The sequence below is a fragment of the Rhinoderma darwinii genome, chromosome 8 (genome assembly GCF_050947455.1).
Source record: "Rhinoderma darwinii isolate aRhiDar2 chromosome 8, aRhiDar2.hap1, whole genome shotgun sequence".
Classification (NCBI taxonomy): domain Eukaryota; kingdom Metazoa; phylum Chordata; class Amphibia; order Anura; family Rhinodermatidae; genus Rhinoderma; species Rhinoderma darwinii.
Window position 1 is genome coordinate 103220073 of NC_134694.1, and position 21431 is coordinate 103241503.

Here is a 21431-nt window from a genome sequence, read left to right on the forward strand (position 1 = left end):
AAATACAAGTGTCCGTGTGACGGACGTTGTTTTAACGGACGTTACGCGGACGTATACAACGTTCGTGTGAATAAGCCCTAAGCCAGATATAGAAATAGAGGTCGTTTAAAGAGGCTCTGTCACCAGATTATAAATGCCCTATCTCCTACATAATGTGATTGGCGCTGTAATGTAGATTACAGCAGTGGTTTTTATTTAGAAAAACAGTCACTTTTGATGGAGATATGACCTATTTTAGATTTATGCTAATGAGTTTGTTAATGCCCAACTAGGCGTGTTTTACTTTTTGACCAAGTGGGCGTTGTGGAGAGAAGTGTATGACCAATCAGCGCCATACACTTCTCCCCATTCATTTACACAGCACATTGTTCTTACTAGATCACTATGTGCAGCCACATACACACACACTAACGTTACTCAAGTGTCCTGAGAGTTAATAGACATCACCTCCAGCCAGGACGGGATGTCTATTCAGAATCCTGACACTTCGCTAACGTTTGTGTGAGATTTACAGCACAGCACATCAAGATCACGCTGGCCTGTCATTTACAGTGTAATCTCGCAAGATTATGCTTGCTGTGCTGTAAATGATACACAAATGTTAGCGAAGTGTCGGCATTGTGAATAGACATCGTGTCCTGGCTGGTAGTGATGCCTATTAACTCTCAGGACACTTGAGTAACACGTGTGTGTGTGTGTGTATGTGTGTGTGCATATGTGTGTGTGCATATGTGTGTGTGTGTGTGTGTGTGTGTGTGTGTGTATGTATATGTGGCTGCACATAGTGATCTAGTAAGATCACGATGTGCTGTGTAAATGAATGGAGAGAAGTGTATGACGCTGATTGGTCAGCCTCATACACTCCTCTGTACAACGCCCACTTGGTGAAAAAGTAAAACACGCCCAGTTGGGCATTAACAAACTCATTAGCATAAAGCTAAAATAGGTCATAACTCCATCAAAAATGATTGTTTTTCTAAATAAAAAACACTGCTGTGGTCTACATTACAGCGCCGATCACATCATGTACAATATAGGCCACTTATAGTGTGGTGACAGAGCCTCTTTAAAGAGTGACCCTTCCAAACTCCTTAAAAGATGGCAATTTTAGAGCAAAGATGCTAAGAAGCAACCCCTCGCTCTGGTTGCAACCATTTCCACTGAAATAGTTGCAGCCGACAGCTACTTTCCCTGGATCTGCATAGCAGCGATCATATTAAGGGTACGTCCACACACAGCGTAAACACTGCAGAATTTCCATACGGATTTTCCTGTGCAGCGTGTTACAGTTGCAGCATAAAAGATGAGAGAAAGCAAAAAACACGGCGCCACATAGTGCAGGTTACCCAGGTATGGAGTAGTGTAAAAGAAGAGTGGTACTCACCTGATAACAGATGGTAGAAAGCAATAAGAATAAAGGTACAGCTGCTGCCAGGACTCGAGACCGGTGATTCAGATGAACGACCGCGAAGGTTGTGCTGGGTTAGCAGAGAAAAGGAGTCACCGCGGGCGCTGCTGCACTTCAATGGAACCAAAATGCTTGGAAGGTACAAATCGTTGGTAATAATGTACGTAAAAGTATAAGAATAAATGGAATTTATTGATAATATGACTACGCGTTTCAATGCCGTACTGGCATCTTCATCAAATCTTATCCACATGGTGCGGAAAAACCCCACAGAAACGTGTTCCGAAAATTGACCTGCGGTGCGGATTCTCAATCTGTAGCATTTCAATTTCTCTTGCAGAAACGCTTTGGAATTTCCACACAGAAAATAAATTCTGCAGTGTTTACGTTGCGTGTGGACGTACCCTAAAGATGTCGTCCGTGATGAGACATCCCCTTTGAATAGGAACACTGGCATTAGTTATGGATCTGTTCCACTACGGTTATGAAGTACTGGCATCTTCTAGCTCTGAGAACACAGCAAGAAGATGTTGGCATAGGAGCATACTCAACCCACTGGATTGGCTATGGTGGCATGGGTGCATTTATTTGCATAGTACAACAGAAGGAAACCTGTGAAATTAAAACTCCCAGATTCTCTGAAGTCTTAACAAGCAATAGACTGTTTTAGTGTCTTGTATCGTCAAAGGCAAAAGTACAGACCATATTATCAGTAGTCTAAAATGCCATAACCTAAGGATCGGTGGGGGTCTGACCCCCGATCAGTCCAAGTAGGTCCATTTTCGATCTGCTCCTGCACAGCGGCGCTCAAACCGACACCCACTGAGCAGGGAACTGCAAAACCACTCCATTTAAGTGAATGGGGCTGTGTTGAGGCACCCTGCATAACGGGTAGCGCAAGCTTTGCAGGGAAAATCCATTTCGGAGTCGTCTGCGCTATGGATTCCGTCGGAAAAACAGAAACCATTAGCAATGTCTCCGTCACCATTGAGATCAATGGTGACGGAAACGGAAGCTGTGGTTTCAGTTTGACTTTCCGTTGCGGGGTTCACGCGACGGAAACCTCCGACAGAACCCCGAAACGGAACGCCAACGATGATGTGAACAGGCCCTAAGAATCCCAGAGATTAGACCCCCACTCATCAGGCTTTTATGACATACCTAGTTGATATACTATAGTAGGTTTATCTGGGGAAACCCCTATTAAAAGCACAAATCAGCTAAATTATCTGTGCAACTTTGAGGGACTGAAGAACAAAAAAGAAAAAATTCCAAGTCGCAGATCAGTACAACTTTCCTTTCATATTTGATGGGCCTTTTCTCAACCTGCGCTGACATAATCACTGCCGATATAACAAAGCCCGCTCTGTTCCCAGTCACTCTCAGCCCCCAGGTAGACTGACCTTTTGACTTGAAATCTGTTGATTTAATAGTCAGGATCAGGACAGTCTATGGCAGTCTTACATGTGTGTGCATCAGCAAACACCACATCTACTTCAAGCAAAATGAAGCCCCATTGTAGATGACAGTAGCCTGGAGGAGAACTCGTCCAGACGTTACCAGGTTAGGTGACACAGAATCCGCCACTGGGAAAGGTGAATCTATGTCAGCGGTAATGACGCTCCCAAGATGAAGGTCAAGATTAAGAATAAATGAAGCTATTTACCAGGAGACAGGCGGAAAGTAATTGCGGTCGGACACAGTAATAATTATACTTTCTCATTAGTCTATGAAATGACAATAGACAATCCACACAAGACGATCGGAATTGAATACATTTCTTCTGGAAAACTTACACAAAGTAGTAAAATAAAAAAAGTTTTTGCAAGTTGTTACAAGTTTGGGATTTTGCAATCAGAAAATTTCCAGTTTTCCCAAAAATAAAAAGGAGGGGTTGTCCGGACACGGGGCGGTTATTCATACGGACGTATGGGATTGGTGGGGGTCCGACACCTGGGCCCCGCGCCGATAAGCTGTTCCGCCACTGGAAGTTCTGCAGTGGTCGTGCCAGAAGCAGATGTAAAGGCAAAGTCACCTGAACCATTAAAGCTGGTCTGTTCCTTTTAAAAGGAGCATTAGGCTATGTTCACACTGAGTTTTTTTTGCAGGCGGAATTTCTGCCTCAAAATTCCGTTTGGAAGTTGGAGGCAGATTTCGCTCTGCCTGCACGCCGATTTTCGTGTTGTTTTCCGCTCGCGGCCATAAAATGCAGCGAAATGCGCTTTTTCTGCCTCCCATTGATGTCAATGGGAGGTCAGAGGCGTAAACGCCCGAAGATAGGGCATGACCCTTCTTTCTCCCGCGAGCCGGTTTTACAGCTCGCGGGAAAAAAAAGACACCTCCGCCTCCCATTAAAATCAATGGGAGGCATTTTCGGGCTGTTTTTGACGAGTTTTGCGGCGCGGTTTCCATGTCAAAAAACTCTGTGTGAACATAGACTTAAACCTAGAAGACACGGGTCATAGAAGTAAACCTCATAAGAGGAGCGGCTACCATCAATCAGATATATGTGTGAAATGTGTCTGCAAGATCACAGAACGGGAGAGAAGATAAAGTGGTAGAGATATTTCTGGACTTCAGAAGGCGAGTTGGATCAGAGCATTTTAGCACGGCATGACCCGCTTACTGGGTGGTGCGTGTGTGAACTGGGTTCCGACTCTATGGAATAACCCATTAAAACAAACAGGACTTACAGAAACCATCAATTTTATACTTTTTAAAAATTTTATGCATTCTGTGCTTCTTCGTCCCAAGTGGCCGGGCTGCAGGACGCGTAGCCATGGCTACGGGTAAGTATGGAAAGTTATTTTTTATTTTTACGTGAAGCTATCTATGGCGGACATTCCGGCCAAAAAAAACTGCACCACAATTTGGTGCAGTTTTTCGGCCAAAATTCCCTGCAGCGACAGGGGCGGATACACTGTGCTTTTATGCAGCGTATCCGCCGTGTAAACATACCCTAAGGGTATATTCAGACGTAGCATAAACACTGCAGATTTTCCGCAAAAATCCGCAGTGTAATCCAGTAGCAGCAGAGTGGATGAGATTTTAACAAATCTGATCCACACACTGCGGAAAAAAATCTGCAGAGAAACCGTTCATAAAATGACCTACGGTGCGTTTTTTTCAATGTCAATTTATGCTGCGGAATCGCTGCTTTCTTTTCACAGTGGAGCCCAAAGAACTGCACAATTTAGAAAAGTGGAAACGAATGAGCTGTTGGCCAGATTTACCGTGTGACACAATAATATTCCCAGTGGTCCTGCCCTGCCATGTAAATACCTGATCACCATTAACAATTCATGTGTTAATGAGACAGATATTAATTAGCTAAGCTATAGAACCAAATAAAGCCACAAGATACATCAACGGCAGCTTAAGACCCTGTTCACACTGTTTTTTTTGCAGGCAGGAAATTCTGCAAGCAAAAATCAGCTCCGGTTTTGCGCCACACGCGTTTTTTGGGGCTTTTTTTTAACCCCTTTCTTCAACTGGCAGAGGAAAAAAACGCGAGTGGTTTTTGCCATAAAACTCGTAAAAAAAAAACAAAAAAACACCCCGACCGCTCGCGGCCTTTTTTTACAGTCCCGCATTGATTTCAATTGGGTTTTGGAGGCAGGAAACACCTCAAGATAGAGCATGTCGCTTCTTTTTCCCACGAGCGTTTTCTTCCGCGCGCGGGAAAGAAACGCCTCCACTTCCCATTGAAAACAATGGGAGGTCATTTCGGCTGTTTTTTGCCGCTGTTTCCACTGCAAAAAAAACCTCAGTGTGAACAGGGCCTAATGAGTTTTTCCGGGTAGCAATTTTTTTTTTTTTTTTTGATCATGAAACGTAATATGCAAAAAGGGCAAAAAAAAAAAAAGTGTCGATGTTTTACTAGTACTATTGTAGCCATTTTTTAATGTTTCCTCGGAATATTTTGGCACTCTCAGAACAAAAGCTTCTACCTGGCCTCCAAATATCCTCTGAAATATATTAATAGTGTGCCATAAAGCATTACGACATGCGCTAAGCCTGCCCCTTTAAATTTAACAATGATGTCATCCCTGAAAATCCCCAGGCTGGACTCCGGCAACAACACAGGTGAATGTGCGTCGCTCCACGAGACCGTCAGTCTTTTCAAGTGCGCTAGTACCGAGGGAGTTAACGCCCCGCTGAGACCAGAAGCTAAATTGCAAAAATGTTCAGACACTATTGTATTCTTCCAGGCTGCGCATTCGCTCACCAGTAGGGAATAAAAACACACATCCCCCCAGCGTTTTTCTAATTTAAATATGTCACTTTGCGAAGTCTGTCAAGTAAAAACGAACTCCCATTTGCATCACTTAAACATTAGCGAGCAGCACCGAAGGCATCTTAATTGATGTCAGAGCAGAATAAATTAATGTGAGGGGCGGCTCTGTCCTTAGCAGCGGAGAAGATTACATAATGATATCATCACCAACAAACAGGGATTGTAAGGAAGAAGCTGAAGGCCTCGGATGGTGACGCGGGACCCCCACTCTATATCCTTCATCAGTCATCCGTGAACAGGTCTGCGGCAAAGGAACTTGCCTTCGGGTTTCTCAAGTCAATTAATGGCCATAATACGGTTTCCCTCATTAACGGAGAATGAATACTCATACAATGAAGTTCTTAACCCCTTAACAACCACAGTATTTTTGGCTGCCACACTGGTTAGTGATTTTGAGTTGGTGTGGGCTGTGTTCACACCCAAGTGACTAAGACCGCGCTACATCGGGTGACCGGAAGGCACAAAACAGCTAGTGGCTCCTTCATTCTCAGGATATGAGAACATCCCGGAAATCTTCCATCACTTTCTATGAAGAGATAATCCCTTTAAGGACCATGTATTATGAAATATTTGAGGCCTCGTGCCAGACCACTAGTGCGTTATATAGAGGATCGGTCGCCTCCCCTGACAGGTCTATTTTAGTAAATACTTGTATTCCCTATGAAATAACTCTAGAATATATTTTCATAGAACGCTACATTGTGCCGTTCCTCTATCTGGTGTGGTAGGAGTTCATATACTTAATGGGGTTGTCCCCAAAATTGAATGTTATCCCCTAAACACAGGATAGGTGAAGACATGCTGATCCCTGGGGGTCCAACTGCTGGGACCCCCACCGATCACGTGAATGTGGGTCTCGTTTTTCTGAATGTATCGAGCGGCCGGTCGAGCACGTGCCCTGCTGGTCAATTCATTCTCTATGGTACTGCCGAAGATAGCAGAGTGCTGGACTTGGCAATTCGAGGCAGTCCCATAGACAGTGAATAGAGCGGCTGTGCACAAGCTCGACCTGCCGCTCCATACATTCTGAGAAACAGGACCAGGATGTGATCACCTATCCTGTGGTTAGGGCATAACATTTAATCTTGGGACAACCCCTTTAACCCCTTCACAACTGCCATACAGCTATATATGTTCCAACTGCCGATGCCCCATACAGTTGTCACGTGTATAAACGTTGACAGCCTTCAACAGGGTTTAATGAGTGCAGTGCTGCTTCAGTGTGAGCAGCGCTGCACTATCATGCCGGCCGGGGATTTAAGAGCACCGGACTACACCCCTCACTGTAGATTGCGCCACACACAACCCCCTATTTCCAGCAATTTTTTTATTTTAATGTTGAGGATTATGGTAACCGTTAATGAAAACCCAAAATGTAGTCTCTCAGAAAATTATAATATTGGGTAAAAGCTGAAGATTGTAGACTCGTGGTGCGACACTCTAATCAGCGAATCAACACAAAACACCTGCAAAGGTTTCCTGAGCCGTTAAAAGGACTGGTCTGCTGCTGCGTGTCCAGGGTCCTGTTATCAGATGAAAGTAAATTTTGCATTTCATCTGGAAATCAACATCCCAGACTCTGGAGGAAGAGTGGAGGGGAGTCAATCCAAGTGTCCTGCGGTCCAGTGTGAAGTTTCCACAGTTAGTGATGGTTTGGGGGCCGTGTCATCTGCTGGTCCACTGTGTTATATCAAGTCCAGAGTCAGCGCAGCGTCTAGCAGGACATTTTCCCGCACTTCATGCTTCCCTCTGCTGACCAGCTTTATGGAGATGCTGATTTCATTTTCCAGCAGGACTTGGCACCTGCCCACACTGCCAAAAGTACCAATACCTGGTGTAATAACCACAGTATCACTGCGCTTGATTGGGCAGCAAACTCACCTGATCTAAACCCCATAGAGAATCTACAGGGTATTGTCAAGAGGAAGATGAGAAACCAGACCCAGCAATGCAGACGAGCTGAAGGCCGCTATCACAGCAACCTGGGCTTCCATAACACCTCAGCAGTGCCACAGGCTGATCACCTCCATGCCACGCCGCATTCATAACACCTCAGCAGTGCCACAGGCTGATCGCCCCCATGCCACGCCGCATTCATAACACCTCAGCAGTGCCACAGGCTGATCACCTCCATGCCACATTCATAAGACCTCAGCAGTGCCACAGGCTGATCACCCCCATGCCACGCCGCATTCATAACACCTCAGCAGTGCCACAGGCTGATCACCTCCATGCCACGCCGCATTCATAAGACCTCAGCAGTGCCACAGGCTGATCACCTCCATGCCACGCCGCATTCATAACACCTCAGCAGTGCCACAGGCTGATCACCCCCATGCCACGCCGCATTCATAAGACCTCAGCAGTGCCACAGGCTGATCGCCTCCATGCCACGCAGCATTGATAACACCTCAGCAGTGCCACAGGCTGATCGCCCCCCTGCCACGCCGCATTGATAACACCTCAGCAGTGCCACAGGCTGATCACCTCCATGCCACGCTGCATTCATGCAAAAGGAGCCCCGACCAAGTATTGAGGACAGATACTGGACAGACTTTTCAGTAGGACAACATTTCGATATTAAAAATTATTTTTGAAATTGTGGTTAGAAAATTAGAATATTATATGAGACACTAAATTTTGGATTTTCATTAACTGTTACCATAACCATCAAGATTAAAAGGAAAAAATGCTGGAAATAGATCACTGTGTGTGTAATGAATCTATAGAATATATGAGTTTCACTTTTTGAATTTAATTACTGAAATAGAATAACTTTTTGATGATATTCTAATTTATTGAGAAAGACTAGTATATATACACATATACATACATATAATATAGAGAAATATATACGGTATAAAAAATTACAAGTGTTTTTTTTCAAATTTTTAGTGATTTGTCTGCTCATAATAAAACACGGGAATTAATTAAAACGAATGAAAATGAAAGCCTCATAAGTCTTGTAAAAAAAACCAAAGTAAAAATATTTGTGATATTCAAAGCAGTTGCAAAGATATTATCGTTTAAAGAAGTGCATATCAGAAATGGAAAATTTGACCTGGACACAGGGGCATCAATGATCCTTTGTCATGAAAGGGTTAAGCTCGGTTCTCTCTAATATAGACCATAGATGTACGTACGGTCATATGGCCATAGATCTATAAATCCCGAACCCTATATATATATATATATATATATACACATATATACACACACACACACACACACACACACACAAACCAGTGCGTGACCCAGCGGAGCGTGCGACAAATTCATCAACAAGTATTAAAACCGGTCAGACCCAGGACTGTACGTCTCTCAAGCTCCACCTACTTCTCCAGACGCACCGGTACACTACGTGCCGGTCTGCAGGGGCTTGATAAATATGGCGTTCTACCTGAAGGAGAGGAGGGGCCCCAGGACTCCAATATGAACTCAGCATGCCCAGACATTACTCGAAGACTTGTTACCTTTTTGATCATTGTGCTTTCCGTAGAATCAATCTTGGGCTTTTTAGCTTCTGGGCCGTCTTCAGAGTCCTGACTGGTTTTCGTAACTTTCGTCTTCTCCCTGAAATATTAATCATTTTATTTTTGCTGCTTAGGTAATAATTGAAATGATAAAATAAAAATAAAAAAAATATAAAGGATCGATTGGGTAATCCTTTCCTTTTGAGGGGGAAATACTTGGGCCCACCGCTGTGCCCGTTCGGGTTCCAAACATGTTAGATACATTGGGACAGTTGGCATCGGTCTACGGCCATAGATCTTAGACGGCTGTAGGATGACGGCTATTAGCACAGGCTCCTCCATTATCATCACATCCTCTGTAATGAACGCCGGCTTCACACAATGTTTCACAATCAGACGGGAATAAATTAGCGGGTCTTATTTGTTTTGAAGGTGTCAGTGATCACAGGGGAAGGTGATAACAGAACACATCACGGGACCAGGATGGAAAGGCTTTATGGTAACAGACACAAGATATCAAACGGATCATGTACTGAAATATTAGAGGGGTTGTAGGAGATTAACCCTTAAGGATGCAACTAATTTTGGCTTTAGAAATGCAGGGTACGTTACGGACCCGTAAAATAAGGGGGGCTGGAAATGATGTCTCAACGGGTCACATGATCGCTCGGACGCCATTTTCTCTGCTTCTCTTTATTCAAAAATTTAAATCCCCTGACGTCGCCTAGCAACGCTTCCGTAGTTATGGGTGCACACACGTAGCCACCTGTGCCGTAATTACGGCCTGAAATAGGACATGTTCTGTGGTGTCGGTAATTTATAAGAGCCCCATTGTACTTTTTAGGAGACAATGGCAGAATTGGTCTAGAGACCATGGATAGACTGCAAGAGGTCAGCTGCATCCCAAATGGCTCCCCAATTTGAGATGAAAAAGGGCAAGTGAATTATGTGGAAGAGTCCCGCTAATTCGCAAAATTCATCCTAGGTTGCCATTTGAGAAGACCTACTTGGCAAATGGACAACGCCTTTAAGCAGATAAATAAAAAAGGTACCTACATTTTCAGGTGACTTTTCAGAATAAGCGGTCATGTGTTCATTATATGACTTGTATTCTGCATTATTTAGCAGTTTTCCCCTCTGAAGGCTCTATCTCTAATTCTCAGTCGTTTCTGAGCTAGTAGGTGAAGGCTAACTGCGATTATGTCTTCTATACACTGCACAAATAGGAGAGCAGGATTCGCCTCTTCTATCGCTATCACATATATAGAAACTGCAGCTGAATGGGGGACATATACAACAATAATGAGCAATGTAGCTGAGAATCCAGCACTGGGGTGAGATTAAACACTTAGCAGAAGCCTGTGCCTCCTCTCCTGCCCCCCCTAAAGACTTCTATGGAGAGCCTGTATCTTTCTCTATTCTTCTGATCCCTCCTCCTGCCCCACTCTATTGTCAGAAGGGTCTGGGTCTCTTTATACCTGTAGCCTCCCTCCTCATGTAAACCCCTCCCTTCTCCATAGACTTGTACAGGCAGCATGTTTGTGTTTGATTCACTCTGCTCCTGCTCCCCCTCCCCTATCCTCAGAGGTATATGGGCAGTGTGTCGGTCTCTCTCTCTCTCTGGCCCCCCCTCTCCATAGACTTGTACGGGCAGCATGTTTGTGGTTGATTCACTTTGCTTCTGCTCCCTCTCCCTTATTCTCACACGTATATGGGCAGGGTGTCTGTGTTTCTCTCTCTCTCTCTGCTCCCCCCTCCCTCCATAAAATTGTATGGGCAGGCATTGAAGAGACACCCCCCCCCATTTCCTGCTATCCGTACCCTCTGCTCTGTAACTAGGGACAGATTATGCTTGACAACGAGGGGTGGACAGCAGATTACAGAAAGGTAGACACCTAGTGGCAGCAGCTTCACATAGAATATGCATGGATAAAACAACTAGATTTTAACAGTAAGTAAATTATAACGTTGATCTATATCAGGTATATTATTAGATAAGTTGCTTGAAAAGTTAGTGTCTATTTAAACATTTTTCAGCTTATTACATATTGTAAGATGGGGGGTAGCTCTCCCCTTACTTAAGACTCAGTTGTTTGAGTGGTGACAGTCTGAAGTGGAAGATCTGTAGTGACAATATGACACTTCCGCGGACCAGAGCCTTGGCCACGGATTTCACAGTTGTTCGGATTTGGTGCTGGTACTATTCCAGGGAATGTACATTTTCTGCTTGTAACGTAATTCTCTAATATTAATCTGTTTAGCAACACCCTGGCTTTACCTTACGTTTCAGTACAATAAAATGTGTCAGTCTTACCCCATACATTATAAAGTAAGAATATTTTAAAAGGGGGTTTCTGGTTTCATCAAATAAATGTTATTCTTTGTAAAAAAAAAATATCAAACGTTATAACACTTTTATATTAAATTCTTATGGTCTTCAAGGTCTCTCCTTGCGGTCATTCAATAGGAATCTTCGCTGATAACTGCTTTGTAACAAGCCGTGCACCTGTGAGTCCATCACATGACCACGACAGATGTTTAACCCCTGGGAGTAAACAATGAAGGCTCTTCTTGAATGACTGCAAGCAGAGATCTTAAAAAGCATAAGAAATTGATATATAAAAAAAATTACATTTGTCTGTCAGAAATAGAGCCAACACATACATAAGCCCCGCTTTGTGTACCACCCTGTGGAGAGCCTACTATTGGTACAGTCCACGTAATGACATCATATAGGAAGTTCTGGTGCCTGTATGAGTGGCACATAGTCCCTCAAACTCAAGTAGAAAAAGCGTGTCACCGAATCCTGATTCAGACTGTAGCTAAGCAACTACCCCAGTGCGATATATAGAGATAGAAGCAAAAGGAAAAACGAACAAGAGACTGACACACTGAATTCGTTAGGGTATATGCAGACATAGCGGTCATGTCGCATTTTTTTGCCATGACCACCGTGAAATTGCAACTGTAGAGGACAGGGTGATTATCCTTCCCTCAATCTGCTATACAAGCGACAAAATTATAAGCATAGAGCCATGCAGTCGTTTTCCTGTGGTTCTATCATAGTCGTGACCATTAAGCCAGAATATACCCTTAATGGAAGGTTAGAAACTAGTTTGAGCTTCCCTCTAAGGGCCTGTTCAGATTAGCATTGCCCTTCCATTGAGGGGTTTCATCAGAGGTTTCCGTCGGGGTAACCCCTCAACAGAAAGGCAAACTGAAACCATAGCTTCCGTTTCCTTCACCATTGATCTGAGTGGTGACGAATACTTTGCTAAAGGTTTCCATTTGTCACCGCTGTCAAAGGTCTCAGGTTTTTTGTTACGGAATCAATTGCGTAGTTGACTTCGCTATTGATGCTGTCAAAAAAAACGGAACCCTTACGGATTGGTGACAAACCATTAGAAAAGTATCTGTCACCATTGGGATCAATGGTGATGCAAACGGAAGCTATGGTTTTTCCATTTGCCTTTCCGTTGAGGGGTTCCCCCGACGGAAAGCTCAGACGGAAACCCTCAACGGAAAGTCAACGCTGATGTGAACAGGCCCTTAATAAGAAGGTTTACATTTAACTCACATTTTAAAAAACAGGTCATTTGTATTAGTTTACCGTCTTTTTGACTTACTCGACAAACTCGTGCTCCCCAAGGTCAGCAAACATGTATCCGTGATAGCCAAAAACATCCCCCATGAAGAACTTGATGCCTTTTTTGTGGCAGATCTGGTTGACCTTCACTAGCAGATCTCTGGAACAGCAAGTCAGACATACCTGGGAACAAAACCAAGCGATGATCAATGACGGCAACACAAGAGGTAGAGTCACTCACAGACGCGGGTAAAACATGGAGTACGTGGGAGACTCACAGAAGGGAGTAACTCCACATAGATGCGAAGACTTCGATTTTATAAACAAATTCATTGTTTTCCATTGCTAGCCCAGGGCTACTGGCAACTTAAAAGTCACTGTGGCCTCTATATGACCATTGCCCGAGCAATTTGAGAACAGATACTCCTTAACCTCTTAAGGATTGAGCCGTTTTTTGAGTTACATTTTTCACTCCCCGCCTTCCAAGAGTCATAGCTCCTTTATTTTTCCATGGTGTGAGGGCTTATTTTTTGCGGGAGGAGTTGTAGTTTCTATTTGTACAATTTAAAGTACCATATAATGTACTGGGAAACTGAAAAAAAACATTTATTTTCAGGCTAAAATTAGAAAAAAATAATTCCTCCATTGTTTTTTTTAGGTTTCATTTTTACGGTTTTCATCGTGCGGTAAAAACGACAACATAATTTTATTCTGTGGCTCAATGTGATTATGGCGATACCAAATCTATATAGGTTTGTTCATATTTTACTACTTTGAAAAAACAAAAACTTTGTTTCAAAAAAATTGTTTTGTTTCACGACATTCTGAGAGCCATAACTTTTTTATTTTTTCGTGGATTGAGGACCAAAAAATAATACCCATAAAAACTACCCTTTTTATGACTCTTTTTAGAGCTAAGTTGACTTGTCCAAAAAATGTTAAATGTTTCATTTTTTATGGCGTTCACCGTGCCCATTAAATAATGCCATAGTTCAGACTTTTACGGACGCAGAGATATGAATTTGGTTTGCTTTTTTTATTTTTAAAATTACTTTAGAGAAAAAATGAGAAAAGGTTTTTGTTTGAACTTTTAATTTTTTTTTCACTTATTACATTTTTTTTTTTTTTTTACACATTCTATTAGTCCCCCTAGGGGACTTGAACCAGCGATCGTTAGATCGCTGGTACAATATACAGCAATATTGCAGTGTAAAGTCAGTTTTATAGGCTTTTGTTAAAGAGGCTCTGTCACCAGATTTTGCAACCCCTATCTGCTATTGCAGCAGATAGGCGCTGCAATGTAGATTACAGTAACGTTTTTATTTTTAAAAAAACGAGCATTTTTGGCCAAGTTATGACCATTTTTGTAGTTATGCAAATGAGGCTTGCAAAAGTCCAAGTGGGTGTGTTTAAAAGTAAAAGTCCAAGTGGGCGTGTATTATGTGCGTACATCGGGGCGTTTTTAATACTTTCACTAGCTGGGCGCTCTGATGAGAAGTAACATCCTCTTCTCTTCAGAACGCCCAGCTTCTGACAGTGCAGATCTGTGACGTCACTCACAGGTCCTGCATCGTGACGGCCACATCGGCACCAGAGGCTACAGTTGATTCTGCAGCAGCATCAGCGTTTGCAGGTAAGTCGATCTTACCTGCAAACGCTGATGCTGCTGCAGAATCAACTGTAGCCTCTGGTGCCGATGTGGCCGTCACGATGCAGGACCTGTGAGTGACGTCACAGATCTGCACTGTCAGAAGCTGGGCGTTCTGAAGAGAAGAGGATGTTACTTCTCATCAGAGCGCCCAGCTAGTGAAAGTATTAAAAACGCCCCGATGTACGCACATAATACACGCCCACTTGGACTTTTACTTTTAAACACACCCACTTGGACTTTTGCAAGCCTCATTTGCATAACTACAAAAATGGTCATAACTTGGCCAAAAATGCTCGTTTTTTTAAAAATAAAAACGTTACTGTAATCTACATTGCAGCGCCTATCTGCTGCAATAGCAGATAGGGGTTGCAAAATCTGGTGACAGAGCCTCTTTAAGCCCTGCATTAGGCCACTGGGCTGCCATGACAACCATCGGCACCCCCGATCGCGTTGCTAGGGGGGCGAACAGCTGTCGGAGGGGGCCGCCACCTCTTTTCAACGCCTCAGATAGTGCGGTCAGATTGACTGCAGAATTTGAGGTGTTAAATGGCCAGGAACATCGCGATTGCTGTTCCTGCCCGCTAGTCCCGGGTGTCAGCGGTGATACACTGCTGACACCTGCACCATATGGAGCACGGTCAAGTGCATGATCGCGACCCATACTTCTCCCCCTGCAACAGGAAGTACCGGGATGTCCTGGTGCGTGAAGGGGTTAAAGGCTATGTACACCTCTGAAACTTTTTTTTGTTATATATGTAAAAAAGTGTATCATTGTGTTTGTTGCAACCTTCTAAAACCTTTTTATTAAAAATAATTTTTACTTTTTGAGACACAGCTGCTTTGTATTCTGTATACAGAGCAGCTGTATCTAGAGATGAAACCTGAATCCGTCAGTTCAGCGGCACTGTTACAGATCACACCCAAGTTCATAACATAAAAGATGTGATCGATAACAGGTGGACACGCAGGACACGCTGACACTGAACCCGTCAGTCTCGCTGACCTGACAGTTTCAGGAATCAGTGCTAGATACAGCTGCTCTGTATACAAGATACAAAGCAGCTGTATCTCAAAAATTGTAAATATTATTTAATGAAAAAAATATTTAGAAAGTTGCACCAAACACACTGATAGACATTTAAAAAAAAAAAAACACTCAAAGGTGTACATAGCCTTTAAGCTGGCAGTAGGCATGAGATTATCGATGGTGTATCTCATGTACATGGAGATTACCCAATGGTGCCCAAACTTCTGCTGTTGGGAGACAGAAGCGTTAAATTTTGACCTGCCCATTTGGAGCTTTTGAAAACCTCATATAACCCTTGGCTTTAAAACAAGATTAAGTAGAGTGAACGATTATCGCTAGAGAAGAATTGTTAACATTTCTGATGCATGAACAGGTCAGTCAGAAATGACATTTTCATCCACTGACTGTCACCATAAATGATCGATTTTAGCTACAAACATGAATACTTACGCATTTTTTTTTTTATTACTAAAACAAAGAACGCTTTATACACACAGGTGCCTTCATGCAAAATGGATACGGGGGGGGGGGGGGGGGGTTTAGTATGAAGGTTTCATTTTATAATTCAGGTATAATTCAGGCGCCGTCGCAACGGATCCAGTGGCTCCGGTTTTTCGTTGTTCTGATCTTATGCTGAAGCAGATCAACGGAGAACCTGAACGCAGATGTGAACACACCCTTACTGTATGTAGAGGGGATAGAGAAGATCAGCGTCTTATCGTTTCAATTTTAATCTCTTAAATTAAAAGCGAATCTTAAACATGGCAAAATCGATGAACCCACTGAACCATAATAGCTGACAAATCATGAACCATTTGATAAATCGTGCAAGAAAAATTTGCTCATGTTTATTACGTCATCTCCAGTGTCAGGGGTGTGTCTGCCGACAAGCTTGTTGACTGATTCCAATAGCAACCAACAGAGCGGACAGACTGTAACCCAGGCTCGGCACAGGTCATGTACTTAAAAAAGATACTAATGTACATCTCTATTTATACTGTAAGATTCTTTTAAAAGCTAAACATGTTAAAATCCTCTTCCACAGCCCGTCCATGGCCGTGTAAACAAGCACCAATCGTCGAGACAGCTCGTTGATCGGCGGTCGTTTGCTCCTTTCACAAGCAGCTATGTATGGGGACGAGTGCTCGTTACTCCGATCGCTCGTCCCCATACATTTCTCTCAGGTCGGCAGCGCGTCTCCCGCGTGCTTCCGACAACGATAATATTTTATGCTGCCTAAACAATACAAGTCAGCCGATGAACGAGCGTTTGCTAGTTCATCAGCTGATCGTTGCGCTATTTGCAAAGGGCAATGATCGGGAAGGAGAGTTTTGTGAACGCTCGTTTGGCCCGTGTAAAAGGGCCCTTACATTATATACACATTTGTGGGCCTGTGCATCCTGCAAGAAACGAACATGTACGCTGTGGTGGGGACCACAAAGGTTTGAGAGCTCCAGCCCCCACTATTGTGTGCATTGAGCTTCTGGATATTGTTAAACACAATCAAGATAGGAGGAGCGCTTCTTGTACTATTCGGGCACACACAAAATATAACCCTTGTCCCCCCCAAGCAGCTTCCTGTTGTTCCTCTCTGCTTCCTCCTAGACACAAAAATCTGGCACTCGACTGAAAAAGGGAGAGGGAGCTTTTATTATGAAGAAAGACGTCCCTGTCAACACTTGTACGGCGCGGACTCGGAAAATGGTGCTTCCTCTCATAACAACCAGCAGCTACCATTGTTCTCTCACGACACAGGGACCGCACGTGCACAGAGGGATTATTTTCCTCATATTTTAAATGAACTTTTCGTTGCATCTTTTAAGGGTTACAACTCGTGAACCCGGTTATATTAGGAAGTCTTATCTACCGCAATGCCAAAATATAAACCCATTCGCAGGTTGGGATAAATCCCAGGAGCTATGTGGTCAATGCAGCTAGAAATGAGTAATGACGTCTATGAGAGTTCTTATTGCCAGGACGCGAGCGGAATAAGGCCCTGTTACCATATATCCGGCGTGCTTCCTATGGGATCATTTCAGGCATCAGTTGCATTTATTTTAACGCCGGATGTCTACGTACGCCGGATAGAAGAGCGTTGCATGCAGCGTTTTTCTGGCCGGTTTTGGACGCCATCAGTGGTGTCCGGCTCAGGCTACAAACAACTGTCTGGGCGCAACTGATATATGTGAAGCCAGCCTAACAGGCTTCTAAAGTCTTCAGGATTTTGTCCATTGCTGCCTATAAGCTAAATCAGTTGCTTTACAAGTGGAGTCGATTCTGCAAAAAAGGGAGATCAGACTCAGTAAGCCCTGCACGGCCAACAGTATGCAAGATTCTGTTTACTTTACCCGACAGCCATAGGGGAGGGGATGTTGCTTGTAAGGCTGGATTCACACGAGCATGTTCGGTCAGTAAAGGACGGAACGTATTTTGGCCGCAAGTCCCGGACCAAACACACTGCAGGGAGGATAACCCTTTTTTCATATAAAAGGCGACCAAGGGATCAGCAGATCACCACTGGTCCTACTTCTTTGACCCTGACGATCAACTGTTAGCACTAGAGGAAACCGCATCTGACCATTCATTTCCAAGTAATGCACGGACATGCCAGATCTGCCGAATCAGGAACTGCCGTCACAGAGCAGCTCTGCATTCTGGGTCATAGTAGGTGGTCCGGAGCAGCGGACCTCCTCCTATAATATCTATATGCACTAATCAGGCATATGGACAGGGGTTGTCATCATGAAGGCCTCATGCACGCGGCCGTGCTCGTAATCACTGCCCATGAAGTATGGGAGCACGGTCCGTAAAAAGCAAAATATAGGACATGTCCTATTTTTTGCGCTGCTTTTTACGGCCCGGACACCTTCCCGTAAATACTGCAGGGGAATTGAACACTTGCCATCAGTTGCCATCATTACAGCTAGGTGGGGTCCCACCGATAACCTGTGACTAGCTCATCATCTGGAGACTGTTCCAACAAAAAGGGATTGTCCAAAGCTGGTCCAGCAAGAGGGGGAACTGCTCAGCAAGCGCTCACTTTCCCTGCAGTGGTAATAAATCACTGAAATCAATAAGAATTTGTTTATTACTTGGGCGTCACCAGTACCGGCCAGGCGTTGGCTCTCTGTTCTAAGAGGGCTTATAAAGAGGGGTGGTCCAAAGCAGACAGCGCCTATACAAATCTCCGATCTTACTCTGATACAATTAGATTATACTCACTGCATCAAAATCCTTAAAGAAGTCTTCTCCTTTCTCCTCAACGTTGTCTTTATTCACGGTCACTTCTACCATCGGATTGAGATTTTGCGCGCGCTCCAGAGAAGCTTCCGCTCTGTTACGATTAGGAGATGCAGTTGGGATCAGGAACTGAGCGCGTGAATCCTCCTCAGAGACCTGACGTTACAATTTGCGGTTAATATACACACACATGCTGCAATCATAGCCAATGAGATTACAATGACCTATCGGTAGAATAAGCCATCAATAATCTAAATTGAGGGGGTCCTACTCCCGGCTCCCCAGTTAATCATCAACTGATCTGGTGTGAGCTGCGGTACCAGGCACAGCCACAACCACATGTACCACACTGTGCCTGGGTAAACGTTGAAGGGAACGTAACGCTCCAGCAAGTCCCATTCAGCTGATCAGCGTGGGTGCTGGAGGTCGGACACCCACCAATCAAATGTTGATGGCCTATCAGAAGGGTAGGACCAGAATTAAAAGCGCACGTTCACAATCATACATTTTGTCATTTCTAATAATTACATTTGGATCATAATGTGTTAATATACCTTTAACCCCTTCCTACCCCATGATGGTACGTCGCAGCAAGCTGCTCATTTTCGCATAATGTTACGCCATAGTGGTGACCAGCAGGAGGCGGCTGTGTCCGACTACCATCCTGCTATGGTCAATAGGGAGGCTCTCTCTGTCACCCCATTGGTGCACCCTGCAACGGAATTACAGGGGCTTATGGGTTTCTATGGCAGTCAAAAGCCTAAGAAAACCCCTGAGGTCTGCCATTGGTAGGTGCCCAATAAATCGTGCCTTAGGCTTTATATTGACAGGCTAGACTGAATTGGAATACATAAGGACTCTGAAGTCTTATAAAAGTACAATCATAAAAATGTTATTCGCCAAGTTATACGTACTCCAAAATGGCCAAAAGATAATCATACCAGGACAGACCGCTTTAAAAAAACATGCTAAAAAAATTCAACCCCCCCAAGAAAGTGTGTCTTCTAGGCTACCCCCCCCCCCCCCCATTTCTATAAGGGGAGTTAGTTATCAGACACACAGATTATCAGCATGGACACCCATTTTCAATGCATCAGGTGATTGGCAACATGTCGACGGCCGGTATGGCCAAACATGAAATAGCTTCCAAAATAAAGTTTCTACGAAAGGAAAAGCAGAGGGAATTTTTGCCTATGGGACTCATTATACAATATTGTAAAAGCACAGGAAGCCACGAGGAATTTTACGTTTTCTTTCCTGCCCTATTTTTGGATCTGCTACTAGGAGGGGTTCCATTATCAACAAAATATTAGGGAATTGCTGATTATGCAATCTTCTAATATTCAATGTAAAAGCCAGGCTACTTTTACTGTAGTCTACTATGATTACTACTGAAGACTAAGAGTGCCCCCTTGTGGCAAAATTTATGTACACAGACAGTGCAATGCAGCCATCTTTCCATATCTGCTGCATATATAGCAATAATTGTACAATGCTTTTATAGGGGTTTACCCATAAGGGACATTTGTGGCATATCCGCAGGATATGCCATGGATGTCAGATCGATGCGGGTCCCACACCTATCACTAGAATGGGGCCCCCTAAACCCCGTTCTACCATTTCTCGGTTCCCGCTGCCTCCCGGCCACTTCCTGATTACATGGTCGGAAATGACGAAGTGGCCTGGGAGGCAGCGGGAACCGAGAAATGGTAGAACAGAGAGTAAGTGGCCCCATTCTAGGGATCGGTGCAGGTGCCAGAGGTGGGACCCGCATCTATCTGACATATATGGCATATCCTGTGGATATGTCATAAATGTCCCTGATGGGCAAACCCCTTTAATGAATAACCCCCGTCCAAGTCTTATTGTGGTCCCCTACTTATTAAACCCCTCTAGTTCCCAGAGCGGAGTCGCTGCAGAGTGATTCCGTCCCAGGACTTGGTGCGGCCGTGTATTACATTGTTGCCCATCCTTTTTGGCGCCATGAAATACATTATTTCTAAAAACGTGCAGGGTTTGGATTCCCGATCCTTTGCTCTCACGAGAGATAAGCCGCTGTCAAAAGTGTCTGGCAGCAGCTTATACCCCTCTCCCTATTAAGTCCATATGCACGTTCGGCCAAGGAGGAAGAAAAAGTAAGTGAACCCTTTAGAATTATCGGAATTTCTGCCGATTACTATGAAAACGCAGTCTGATTGTTATCTGAACAGTTGTACTTTTTACGTCTTATTGAGCACGAGTGAACATCCACACTGTAGAGGGAAAAAGTAAGTGAACCTTTGTGTTAATGACTTCCCAAAAAGTTAATTGGCAAAAAGGTGTTTCAATTACGGAGATGGGATTAGAAGTGTGGGTTTCACAGGTGCTTTGCCAAAATTGGTTACTGACAAGTCTGTCCTTCTCAAGAAAAATTGGTTAGTGTGAACCATGCCTTGAGGAAAACACTTCTCAGAAGACCTCAGTAGACGTGTTATAGAGGTGCATGAATCTGGAAAAGGCTACGCAGGACGTTCACTCAATGCGTTCAATAAAAGACGTGAACGGTACAACTCTTTGTGTGTTATTCGTTTATTTAGATTGTGTTTAGATAAATCAGACCATTTATTATCAAGGCAGAAATCCAGGTAAGGGTATGTGCACACGTGAACTGTCTTTTACGTCTGAAATGACAGACTGTTTTCAGGAGAAAACAGCTGCCTCGTTTCAGACGTAAATGCTCCTCCTCGCATTTTGCGAGGCTTCTCTGACA

At 43.9% G+C, this 21431-nt stretch overlaps 1 protein-coding gene across 1 annotated transcript in view; it reads right to left on the minus strand.

The window, feature by feature from the left end:
- The window catches only part of SAE1 (SUMO1 activating enzyme subunit 1), a 38286-nt gene that overhangs the window by 11852 nt on the left and 5003 nt on the right, over positions 1-21431 (minus strand). The window contains exons 3-5 of the mRNA XM_075836053.1: positions 18665-18838; positions 12805-12947; positions 9179-9278 (exon numbers count right to left, since the gene is read on the minus strand). Coding sequence (XP_075692168.1) covers positions 9179-9278; positions 12805-12947; positions 18665-18838 — 417 coding nt within the window. The remainder of the gene's footprint in view (positions 1-9178; positions 9279-12804; positions 12948-18664; positions 18839-21431) is intronic.